The following is a 13,537-nucleotide window of genomic DNA, read 5'->3' as shown; positions in this document are numbered from 1 at the left end:
AAGACCATGCTAACTAAGAAGCAACACAGCCAGGTCCCCCAATATATATGCTGACTTGCAAAACAGAGAAGTAGAAGTTAATGAATCTTGTTTATTACTCCATCCGTCCCTAAATATTTGACGTCGTTGACTTTTTAAAACATGTTTGACCATTTGTCTTATTTAAAAAAATTTGTGAAATATATAAAACTATATGTATACGTAAAAATATATTTAACAATGAATCAAATGATAGGGAAAGAATTAATAATTACTTAAATTTTTTGAATAAGACGAACGGTCAAACATGCTTAAAGAAGTCAACGGTGTCAAATATTTAGGGACGGAGGGAGTATTACCATTAGTATTATGACATTGCAGCTTATTGCTGGCTTCCTACTTCCTTGAGCAGCAGCTAGCTCCGCTAATCGGAGCCTTTGCTAGTAACAAAATCCAAGAATCTTACTTAGAGCACCCAATGGTAGAGGAGTTCTTGTCCAAGCTGTAACATTCCGATTTGTGCTTGATCATCCGAAGCCCTCTTCCAGCCTTACCGCAAGGCTTTACCTCCACGCCGGTGAAAACAGCTTGGACCGTGCGGTTTGTATCCATGTCGCAAATTGAGGAAACAGAAGAAACTTCTGAGGTTGATTTGGATGACCTGCAAATGGATGAAACTGAAGATCCTTTTGCGGAAGAATTGGATAATCTTGTGCTTAACATCATAACTCGCAAGTGCAATAGCTCAGTAGCACAATTAAATAGGGAACAATTTGCAGAGAATAAGGTATGCATAGTACAAGTACCTTTTTTGAACATTATCCTGTGATGTTCCAGTCTGTTGTGTAGTTATCTGCATTAACATTTTCTGCATTTTCAGGACTCACGTTATAAGAAACGTCAGCAATTTGAAGAATCTTCTCCACATAAGAACTAAGAAGAGACATAAATCCTCTGATTTTTCTGAACCCAGAAAAAAGGAACACTGAAACAGTCTTTGCCTCCTATATCAGGAGACATCCAAAATAAAATAAAAAATCTTCTTGTTTGTCAGGAAAAGGTACAGATGAGTTCTCCTCTAAAACTTGATAGAGATAATAAGTTGTTCTAGTGTTCAAGGTGTTGAAGCACCAGCATATCCAATGCTACTGAGTTCATCTATTTGCACAAATCTTTCTAAAAAAGACTAGATAAATATTACAGCACCCATTCCTTAATGTGGTCATCGAAGCGATAACATTCTGACCTGTGCTTGACCATCCGTAGCCGTAGGCCTCTTCCCGGCTTCTTCACCTCCACGCCGGTGAAGACGCCGTACGTCTCGGTCTGCGTATCCATGTCGCAGACGCAGCACACTGGAATCTTGACCGGCTTATCGAAGAATCTTGCGATGCAGAACCTGCCGGATCCCAGGTGCACCAGATGGGATGACACCAGCTTCCAGTCCTTGGGTGGCTTGAGTTCTTGGCAGAAATCGCGCGTCGCCGGCGGCTCGGCTGCGCCGGCGAGATCGAATGCGCAGAGATGGTTGTTGTTGGAGCCGGAGGAGAGGGCGAACCAGAGGTTGTACTCGGGGACGTACTCGGCGAGGCCACGGAATGGGAGCGTCCAGTCTCCGTGCTTGGTCCAGGCGCGCCGCGCCGTGTCGAAAGAGAAGGTGCCGCTGCCGCTGCCGTCGTTGGTTGACACCCAGATCTCTGCTGAGTCGCCGCCACCGCCGACCACCGCATAGGCGCCGATGGCTCCGTTTGCGCCGACGAAGCTGCAGGAGTAGGGATGGTAGGGCGGCGGCGGGAGAGATTGGCAGTGCCAGTCGTTGTACCGGTCGATGGGGCCACGGGTGGTGACCCAGTCGTGGGCGGGGCCGCCGGGCTTGTAGACGAGGGCCTCGAAGCAGCGGTGGTCGGAGGAGGTCGGGTCGAGGATGTAGAGGTCGTCACCAATGGGGAGGGAGATGGCGGGGAGTCTCTTGGGGTGGGCGAGGGTGGGCGCGGCGCGGATGGTGTTGGCGGCGGGGTCGTACATGGTGGTGCGGCCCTTGTGGTCGACGGCGAGCACCTTGTCGCTGTTGCGGCCCAGCAGCATGAAGTGCATGACCGAGGGGGCGCAGAAGGTGATGCAGGGGCGAGGCAGCCGAGCGTCGACGACCATCGCCGGCGGCGGCGGCGGCGGCGGTTTGGGGTAGAAGAAGAAGCGGGACACGTTGATGCGGCGCATGTGGAAGGTGTCCGCCATGTAGCTGTCGCGACAACACCGCAGGCGGCGATCGTAGCAGCCCTTCACCACCAGATAGACGAACCGCCTCATTGCTTGCGTCCCACCCGCAGCCATCCGTCGGCCGGCGAGACGCGGCGCTATAGACGTAGATAGGGCATCGGTCTTGTGTGGGCTTTGGTCCTAGGATTGATGGGTCGTAGGCTTCGTGGGCACCACCGCCTCTCTGGGCCGCCGGCCCTGTGCACCAAACAGCTCTGAATGGAATAAGTCTATTTCGAGCCCCTTAAGCCTTGCCGCAAAACCTCGACTCGTTCAAAGCGTTTTTTTGTATAAAGTGGCACTGTTATATTTGGGGGGAAAAGGGAAAATATTTTGGCCCTACGTGTCAGTGAAACATCTCCATGTGCCATTCCTTCCTTTCGCCTTACTATCTCTGACAGCGCGAGGATGCTGAGGAGTGAGGACGGTGATGCTCAGGCCGGCGGTGGACATGGCGAAATCTTGTGGTGGGGGGACGACGTTGTCGTCTGGGGAATCAACGTTGGAGCCGTGGAGGCATCAACGGTCCTCGGCGAGCTTGGTGGCAACACGGCCAGCAGAGCTGCTACTTCTATGCCTCACGGGATGACGGCCGGGAGGCGCGAGTTTGCTGATCATGCGTGTCGTCCCCGCGCCGCCGTCGTTGGGCTCGGCCGGCAGATGGGAGCTCGTCGTCCACTAGTACATACTACCTCCGTTTCAGGTTATAATACTTTCTAGCATTATCCATATTTATATAAATGTTAATAAATCTAGGTACACATATATATCTAGATTCATTAACATATATATGAAAATGGGCAATGCTAGAAAGTCTTATAATATGAAATGGAGGAAGTAGCTCCCTTTTGGTGTTGGTTGGATACCTATTATAGATGTCGGTTTTTTAACCGATACTAATTTAGAGGCATTTATGCTTATCCTTTCTTCCTATATAGTTGGTACCCACTAGAGCATTTACTCCTATAAAGATTGCTCCACGTCATCAGCACTTTTAAGCCGTTCGATCTTATCCTATGGTTTTTCCTGATCGTTGGATGAATACAAACCTTATTATCCAGCCCAGTTAGCTTTTCTCAGTTTAACTGGATAAAGGCTTTGTGAGATCTGTTGTTTTAGTTCACTCAGTCGTCAAGTAATAACACGTTTTCTATTTTCTTTGTACTTTTGTTCTTCTTTTTCAGCCAATACAAATGTTAATATGAAGGTATTATCCAAATATCCTGCAGCAACGCGCGGGGTATCATCTAGTATGCATGGATGACAATTCCAAAACCAGCAAATGTAATTTCTTTTTTTTTTTTGAAACTCCGGTACATGTAATCTTGGTTCTGACTCTAGAACATACACCTATATAGATGGCCATAAAGGCCCGAGGCTCGACGGCACGACCCGACAATTGAGCCATGCCTTGGCATGGTGGGCCAGCCCGGCACGACATGGTCAAATAAAAATAGTAGAGGGATCGAAAATAGACTTAATCAGCCATATAAGGCACAACCCAAAGAGAAGAGGGATACAAAATTGTCAGGGTTATGGATACCACATCCCTAATAGTAGTTGACTAAGCTCGAAATCATACCTCGTATATAGAAAGAGTTCCGGATAAGGAAGGACAAATAGAGTTCTATATGGAAACGACAAGTACTAGCCAGATTGTATCCATATTGGTCTCCCTAGTTTTACTTGGACAAGGGGTCATCTATGAGTATAAATACAAACCCCCTAAGAGGAGAGATGGCACAACCAACATACACGGAAGCCACAGTTCATATGCACCCACCTCATATGGCTGACACGTATGCACATTGCACCAGGGATGAGTCTAGTCCATTATGTACTACCGTGGCTTCCGTTCATATGAGGTGGGTGCATATGAACCGTGGCTTCCGTGTATGTTGGTTGTGCCATCTCTTCTCCTAGGGGGTTTGTATTTATACCCATAGATGACCCCTTATCCAAGTAATACCTAACGATCGATGAATTTTTTCCTTCTCTTATTAGTGATGAAAGGACAACAATCGGCTATGGATTCTGGAAGGTGAGGGTTGGTCAGGTGATATTACTTCGTATTAGAACTTGTTGATATGTTTGTTGGTTGATCGATGGTCTGAACTCCAAGCAGAAAATTTTATCTATAGGTTTGGTTGTGTAGTGGGGGATGTTTTGTCCAAGTGCTAAGGTTAACCTCTGAACATAGACATTAGTTGTAATTACTAAGGTAAGAACCTTTTTAATTTAGTAGAGATAGAAAAAAGGAAAAACTTAGCCATATGAACAGATCCTAACCACCCTCCTTGTCTCTGTTCTTCCTCTATCCCTTTACAACCTGAAAATATTTGATCAGTATATCTTGGACAGTCCAATCACAAAATCTATGGTCTTATTCCTGGGTAGAGGCAATGTGAAATACAGGAGTTGGTTAATTACCACAGTAAACAACAAAAAAAAGTTACAAGTTCCAATCAAGGCCTATAAATGTCTCATAGTGATCACCATGTCATCTTGATCTTCTATCTGTAAATGACAGGATACTTTATATCACAATCTTCATTTTAGCTTTTGTGTACTGTTTTGGATTTATGGTACGAAAAGGGAGATAGTCTGCTTGCTTTTAGCATCACATTTGTGTAAAGATGCATTCATGCCTTGGAATGACTACTTGTAGAATAGAATGATATCCATACATATGTCATCAGACTAAGATAGTCAAAGAAGTCATGCAAACAATGTACAAGGACAGGTTTTCTGCATGTGTATAATTATAATATGTTAACATAATGATGGTTGATTTGAATTTATTTTGCAAGATAAGTTAATTATTATAAATTGACTGGTTTTGAATTGTGCATGCCATTTGCTAATTTTATAATTGTGTGTGCAGCCTGAAGGAGCATCGTTTGGAAACTATGTGCTATGCCTTACCTCTGGTAATTGTATGTCTGACCTTGGTTCCGATTTCTGAACTTTGGCTACTCTGGTTCTGAAGGAAAGTTTCAAGATTTACTGTTCATTCAATGATTGCATCATTAATCTCGTGGAAATGGCATTTCTATCATTTACCAATTTTCTTTTCTGTTTTTAATCATAGATGGCTGTACTAGATTCTTTGATCAAATTATATTTTTGACCTATTGCAGTTCTTTGACATGACAAAACTTTGTCCTATCAAAGCTCTAGCCATCTACAGAAGAACAGGATACCTGAGTATGCACTATCAATTGTGTGCCTTCATTTACCCTTTTTTTTCCCTTTCTATACTGTTGCATTTTGTTTTTCTTTCCTTCTAAAGAAAATTTTTTAGATAATGGATTTTCATTAATCCGGCCTCTATATCCACGAAAGATATACACAGCCAGTTCCTTCCACAGAAATGTATATGGAAAACTAATGATCTTCAAGAACATCAGGCCAAAAGCCTATCCGATTTCGTCGACCCCTGTCGGGGTCTGGAACTCGGTAGAAACTTCCAATTTCTAGGTTCTTACCTTAGCCTGTAGTTGTTTTCTTTTGGCTGATAACAATTCTGATGCCACATTGCAAATAAGACTGTAGTGAGTCACTAAAGGTAATATATCTTTAGGGATATACTATACTCTTGCTTTTTAAATCAATAACAATTCTCAGCTCAGAAATGCTCATGTGATGAGATGTTTTTTTTGCCACCCTCTACTTTATGTCTGATTGATGATTTCAAAACAAAAAGGATTTAGATGATAATGCCAGCAGTTTTGCTCTAGAAAAAAAAATCTATTAGATATTAATACAATGCTTTATATACATTCCATTATATTTTAATGTCTTCATTTCCTGGTCTATGTATTTAGCACATAAGCAGCAGACACCATGGATTTCAGTAGTCATTGTTTATGGCTCTGATCCTTTGCTGCAGTGTGAGCTTATTTCTAATATTTTTTCTTTTCTGATTCAGTTTGTAAAGAGGAGTGCTAAACTGTAAATACCACGCCCCACTCTTAGGCATAACTTGCTTGCACATCATCAGATATATACTCAAAGGAGTGGTATTGAACTATTAATGGTGTCTAAATGGGAGAACAGTACATGAATTGTTTCTTTAGTCTCATGGATCTCGTGTGCACTAGAATAAATATTCCAAGTTTTATCTATCTCTGCATATCTAAAACTTCTTACATGAGAGTTTGCTTCTTATAATTTGTTTATCTGATGAATCCACTAATTTCTCTAAAACAATTAGACAAATTTCAGTTGTATGGTTAAGAGTTCCAGTTAGTATTTTGTGTTTGGTATCTGATGTTGTTGATTATTGCCATGCATTTTCTACGTGTTATGGTGGAAATGCTGCCGCAATGCGCTGTCGATTAATAATAATACATATTTTTTTATCTCTACGTATTACTAACACCCATTAAGGATGCTGGCTATGTTATATACGTACATTAAAATGGTTAATTAGAGATTTAGAGGTTTAGAACATGCTAACATCTTGATGAAAGCAACTTTTTCCTGTAAACAACCTTGTTCATTGTGTTTTTCACAAATCTGAACCATAGGATCATCTTCTTTTTTTTCACACCTACCATATAACATGAGTCTGGTTAGACATGCAAGTAGACCATTCAGCATATTCCACAACTAATATTTTTGCAGATTGTTTTGAGGCTACAACACGAGTGCCATCTCTTTTTGACTACTCCATGGGCATTATAAATACCCAAGCAACTGATGATCAAGGATTGTCCCAGGCAAGATCTCCACAGAATTGAAGATATTCAAACTCAGATGTACCACTTTGTACAGCGTGCTTATATGTAGATTTGTCACTCGGAGTCGGTACGTTTCATCAATGTGTTGTAAGCTAAGTACATTGTGATACTATATGGTTTCAAATTGGAGATTGCTTGAAATAGTACTGTTATGTTTGTGAAATCATCATGCATATTTCAAAACTGATCAACAGTATAGTAACAAAAAGTCATGTATAGGTGGCGCGCAATGAGAATCTAGTAATAAAAAAAGGCGGCGCGCTCGCAAGGCGGTAGACGTACACGGAGGCACCGAGCTCACGGCTGACGGGAAATGCGTCGAGCGACGACGGCTTCTGCTCAAACCAAAAAAAACATCCTTGAGATCCCCATCCAAGAACAACCTGAGATCCCCCATCATAACCATCCAAGAAACATGTACATACACGAAATCAACACTGAAGACATAGAAGAACACGTAGAGAGAGGACAACGATCTTGAGGATGAGGAGAACCTTCGAGCCAGAGTTCACTGCGTGCATCGTGGCCTCGCGTCGCGCCGCAGCGAGCTTCGCGCGGAGGAGGTTGACTTCCCGGAGCTCGCCACCCTGCGACGAGAGGGCAAATCACGCGGCCGAACAAAAATTTTAATTGTTTGTCTGTCAGATATGTGATATATCCCTCAACAACACCCTTATCGTGTTAGAATTGGACAGAACCTCATCTTGGGCTGATCCAAGGTGAGCCTTCTTTTTGCAGTTGGCACTCACCAGAATTCAATTAAGAATGGTCCTGACTCATTACTCAACCTCTTGTGGTTCTTTTGTTTCAGTTAGTATAATGTGATGTCGATTACTTCATTGCATTATTGACAGTGGTCCGGGTACTGAAACTGAAAGAGCTGCCTCTAAGGCTGTAAAGAAGAGTTGAGCTTGGATATGTTCGCTCCATGCCGCCTGTCAGTTGGTCTGATATATCTTATTGCCATAGTCAGGTTTGGTTTCATCTCTCATTTCCATTGGTTTTTCGTCATGAACTCAAAATCACGTGTAAAATCAGTTGAAGATTGTAAGTGTTTATTTGTGGAAAACTGACTCTACCACTGATATGGAAGTACAGGATTCTTCATTTGAACAAAACCGATGCACACCTTGCAATTGCCTGCCTATGGAGATTCAGAATTTGAGGTGTTGTGTCAATTTTGCTGCATTGTGATTTACCCCTGAAATAGAAGAGGTGGGTAGACGTGTGGTTCAAATTCTTCGTAATAATGGGCCTTTTTGGGGTTCTTCACTTGCGAGCGATATGAAATGGGCATGCTTTGCCTTCCTCTGGTTGCGCACATGGTTGCAACAACGAGGAGACGGAGTAGTTCACAATAATGAGGTATTTAGTTTTGTCTAAAATTTTCTCAAGTAATTTTTGCAATCTGTATTAACAACTACATTGTGTTTGAAAATTGAAAGATATACTTACCCATGGTGGAAAGAGAAGGTGATTGACTCGAATGCAAAGAGGAAAGATGAGCTCTGCCCATTAACAATGGAGGAGGCTGCAATGGTATTGAAGGCACTAGACATTGATAGGAGTTATCAAATATACATTGCCGATGGTGAAATATACGGTGGCCAAAGAAGAATGGCTGCCCTTACCTCAGCTTATCCCAATGTGGTCAGTTTATCTTCTCCAATGCTACTGATTGCGCATTCCTTTCATATCTCATATTTATAAAATTTCCTTTCTCATTGTTGATGGTCAGGTGAGAAAAGAGACATTATTGCCTTCAGATATCTCAGGTTTTCTCCAGAACCATTCCTCCCAGATGGTAGCGTTAGATTATATTGTCCTTGGAGAGTGATATTTTCATCCCCACTTATGATGGCAAAAGTTGTGGGCGGTCATCACAGGTACTGCTGATAAATTCATTCCTGGTAACATCTTGCTTAGTACTTTTGCCATACAACACCTGAGAAACAACTGCCAGCCTACACTATCCCTTGCTATCAAAAGTTAGTACCTCCACCATTTGCCCGCCTAAATGGCAGCCCATGTCATGCTGCGTGATCTCAACCTTTTCTTTCAATGGAAGGATGTTCTCAAATCCTCAACTAATGCTACACCGAGAGGCTCCACTCGACATCGTTGGAATAATTACAGATCAAAACTGGATGCTTTGTGTATATAGTCTTTGCATTCTTAGCAACTGTTATGTTCTAAGCTGAAACTTATTGTGTCTGAAACTCTGAATAATCCTTTTTATCTCCTTTCCTATTCATCTGCTAATAATTATCTAAAAAAATCACCTGCTAATTGGATCCTTCTTTCTTGTTTCTATGTGCACAGATACTGGTCTTCAAGAAGACTACTGCCGAGCTTATAGTCTATCTATCTATTATCTATCTATTATATACTAAAAGTCCATTAAACTTTCTACAAGCACTTCTAAGCTGCCACGTGGCAGAAAAACATCTAACCATCGATTTTCATTTAAATTGGTGGACCCATTCTTTTGAACCATTAGATTAGATGGAAAAAAAAAACAATCTACCTCTAAACTGGGCCCCACCCTATTTGTATGGACGTTCGTGTACGTAGGTACTCCGTACCATCCTACTCTGTTCTTCTCTTTTCACTCTATTATCTCTCTTATTTTCCTTCTATTAGTTGGGGGAGCGTATCCTATGCACACAGGCCCTCGCGTGTACACACCGTGTACACCAACTAAAAATTATCACAAAAAATTCTAGAAAAATTCATACATGTACTTTCAACAGTATTACATCTACGTGGAAAGTCGCATCTTCAAATTCATTCTACATAGAGAATAACAAAAAAGATAAAATTCTGACAAAATTGCAACCTTAAAACTGTCAGATTTTTTGTTTTTTTTGTTACGGCTAAAATATAATGAATTTGACGTTAAGATTTTAACCCTAGGTGTAATACAATTAAAAGTATGTGTATGATTTTTTCTAGATTTTTTGGTGACATTTTTTAGTTGGTGTGCACGTGTGTACACGTGAGGGCCTGTGTGCATATGATATGTTGCCATTAGGGGAGTTGGAAAGCAAAATTTATATAAAAACGTTTAAGCAACTATAGTATTTTTTTTAGAAACACAAAACAAATGCGGGCACTCACAACACATGCACACTCATCCCCTAGGATGCACACACGTATACCCTACCCCTATGAACACCATCGAAAGAATTTAAATCATGCATGTATTCTTATATGCTTACGTTGTTAGATTATTTATATGTAGTATCTAAATTATACATGTATTTTATCAGCTTATGTTTTCAGATAATTTATCATTAATAAATTTACAGTATAAAACCCATATTTATGATATAAGTATGTCATTATTATGGATAAGAAAAACTTGAAATCGTTACAGCCTATAATTATCTTTGTCAGTGATACAGGCCCTGGGGTATCAAGCCCAAAGGGAGGAGGTTGCCCCGGTACCCATGTGGCACTCCCCCGAGGGGGGTCGGGCCCAAGGTAGGGCGGCGACCATCCCCTCCATGCTGTCCCGACCCCCCACCGCATGACGCCACGTGTGTAGGGTTAGGTGGGCGCCCCTCAACGCCTACCTAACCACATTCAAGGCGGCATGAGCGGGCGCGACACGCCGCATTAAATGCAGCGTGTGGTGAGACTGACCGGTCGAATGACCAATGGGACCAGGGTAGTGTGCCTGCGCACTGGTTGTATGTCAGGCGGCCTGTCACATCGTGATGGTGAGAGGCTTTTTATCCTCTCATCCAAGCCGGAGTCGATTCGTCTGACCCGATTAGAGCAGGGTTTCCATATCTCGGCGCAAGTGAGGACCCAAATGTCTTCACCCATTAAATGGTGAATGACATGGGAGTCCCCTGTGTTAGCCGTTTGGATTTGACGGACCCCATGCCGCGGCACCTGTGCGTGTGGCTTCGAGGCCAAGCAACAAGACATGCATTTAACGTGGAGAGTATCCTCCCTCAACCTTAGGTAGACCTCTAGGCACATATGGCAGCCTCTTGAGATATAAAAAGAGGTCCAAGCCTAGTGGGAGGGGGAGATCGGTTCTTTGGCTAACTCACGCTTGGCTCTCAGTGATTCAAGCGTATGTATTCCTCAGTCGATCAATCAAGCACAAGAGTAGGGTATTACGTTTCTCAGCGGCCCGAATCTATATAAACCCCTTTGGTCTCATCGTTTACGAGAGGCCCGACCTCCTCTACATCACCCGTTTCATAGAGTCCTCGATTTTCACCCGCTGCCCCCGACCAAATCAACAAGGGGGGCCTCACTGTCCCCTGCTTGAGGAGTTCACCCTCCGACAATCTTAACGAAAAAAAATTACCTCCTAAAATTGGGCCCACCTAGGCATGTATGTACTTATGTATGTTACTTTTTTTAAGAAAAAATATGACCTCTTTTCTCCCTGTTCCTTCTCCTATTTACATGTTTTATTAGTTAGAAAAGCAAAAAATATGTTTTGTAAAATCTAAATCATATAACTAATTTTTGATCCGCTTATTCTTATGACTAAATTTACAGTTGAAGAACAAATTTAACTATAATTCAACTTTGAAAAGAAATGTCATTTTGGGTTTTATTTTCAGACTTTTGCGTGTCACTCGGGCAATTATAAAAAATATGAAAATAATAAAAATAATAATAATAATTACTATTATTATTATAATAACAACAAAAACAACAACAACAACAACAACAACAACAACAACAACAACAACAACAACAACAATAATAGTAATAATTTTATCATCGTACTTAACTTCACAATTTAAATTAGATCTATAATCAGAAAAGTAAAATGAATATAACTATGAGCAATGCTGCCAAACTTATACTAAAAAAATAAATAACTATAACATCTAAATCACGCGATCCGTTTATGTCTTTAGATTGTTTTACATTTAGAAACCCATATTCACTGTAATTTAACTTTTCATATGCCACTTTGGGGTTATATTTTTTTTACTTTAGCATGACATTCAAACAATTCTGAAATTATGAAAAAAATGATATAGATTTTATCGTTCTATATAACTGCACAATAATTAAATTAGATCTATAATGATAGAAGTAAAATGCCAAAAGGATTAAATTGAATTATTTGGAGAAAGTCTAATAAGTTCAGAAAAAAATAGTGCTTACTTTTTACTAAAATTGGACCAACCTTTGCATGTTTCATTTTCATAACAATTTTTAAATGCTTAGATATTAATGGCCTTAAATCTATACTATACCATACCATAGCATTATGAGTTTTTCCACATATTATTACATATATAAGAAGCCACACTAACGTACCAGTGTATACTAAGTATGTAATAACTTGCGTCAATAAGAACCAACCAAAAGGATGCCTAACTTGATCTACAAATAAAACATATTTATTAATAATAATAGTTTTTAATTTGTTAACAAAAGGCCACTAAACATTCAATTAAATAAGACAAAACATATTACTTTTAAATTAGAAATGTTTTCTAAACAAACTAAATATAGCTCTGTACTGAAGAGATCATAGATAATTATTTATAGGAATGTATTAAATATCATATATTTTAAAAGCTAATAAATAGTTTGGAAAAATTATGATGTAGAAAAATTATTGAGAAATAGTGCTTTTCAAACATGGCAGGTATCATCCGATTGATATTCCGTCTATATAAGTTTTTCAAATGCAATCTATCATATGCGGGCTACCTTTCTAATTTGAGATAAAAGGCACAAGGCCCAGCTTATATTGAAAGCTTAGAGTAACAGCAAGCCGAGCTTATAGTTGAACTCGTTGATCAGTAAAAAAAAAACGGCACAATGAGATGGGACCGTTTCTCCTCCGCTGTGAATGCACCACATAGCAGCCGCATGGACGCGTCATCTAGGACGCAGATTATTCCTGACAAACCCAAGGAAGAGGGCTACTTCTACTCTAATCCCACCAGAAGAGCTATCAGTTTTGTGACACCCTCCCACTATACACAATTACACATTCTTTTAGGATTATATTGCAGACTGAATTGGCAATAAATTGAATCTCGGTTGCATTGACGAACAAAAGCACACGAGATGAGAGAACGACCTCCTTTGCTTAGGCGACTGTTACATACACGTTGGCATATTATTTAGGTGGTGTTTGGAAAGGAGGGACTCTCACAAAAATTTTAGTTCCTCCCATAGAAACTTATGTTTTTGTGAGAGGGATTAAAATTTAGTCCTTCCTTCCCAAACACCACCTTAGTAAAGATTAACAGGGTGTTCAGACGTGTAGAGTCGTTTGTCCAGTTGTTGCCAGGTTTGACTTACCATCGGTAACCGCAGGGGTACCGTAATAGAAAAACCGCGGTAACCTCCTTAAATTCAAATAAATTTTAAAAATAATTTAAATTTTTGTTAAATTTTACACGGTTACATACGGTTACCGCGGTAACCGTGCTTACCGCCGGGGCGCGATAACCCTGGCCCCGTCGGTTTGGGAAACCCTGCACTTGTTGCTGCTTGCCTGCTTCCATCTGGCATTCATCACTCATCAGACCATCACTTGCATCTTAGTGCCCGAC

At 41.0% G+C, this 13,537-nt stretch overlaps 1 protein-coding gene and 1 pseudogene across 1 annotated transcript; one reads left to right on the top strand and one right to left on the bottom strand.

The window, feature by feature from the left end:
- Positions 1 to 1,026: 1,026 nt before the first annotated feature.
- On the bottom strand, positions 1,027 to 2,310 carry LOC127764541 (uncharacterized). The gene has a single exon (XM_052289435.1). It carries the CDS (start codon positions 2,308 to 2,310, stop codon positions 1,177 to 1,179), a length of 1,134 nt encoding a protein of 377 aa, XP_052145395.1. The 3' UTR covers positions 1,027 to 1,176.
- Positions 2,311 to 4,262: 1,952 nt separating this feature from the next.
- On the top strand, positions 4,263 to 9,339 carry LOC127761522 (rhamnogalacturonan I rhamnosyltransferase 1-like; annotated as a pseudogene).
- The last annotated feature ends 4,198 nt before the right edge of the window (positions 9,340 to 13,537 follow it).

This window comes from Oryza glaberrima, chromosome 2 (assembly GCF_000147395.1).
Source record: "Oryza glaberrima chromosome 2, OglaRS2, whole genome shotgun sequence".
Taxonomy (NCBI): Eukaryota; Viridiplantae; Streptophyta; class Magnoliopsida; order Poales; family Poaceae; genus Oryza; species Oryza glaberrima.
The sequence above is the reverse complement of the archived record's forward strand: the minus strand, read 5'-3'. Positions and strand labels throughout refer to the sequence as shown.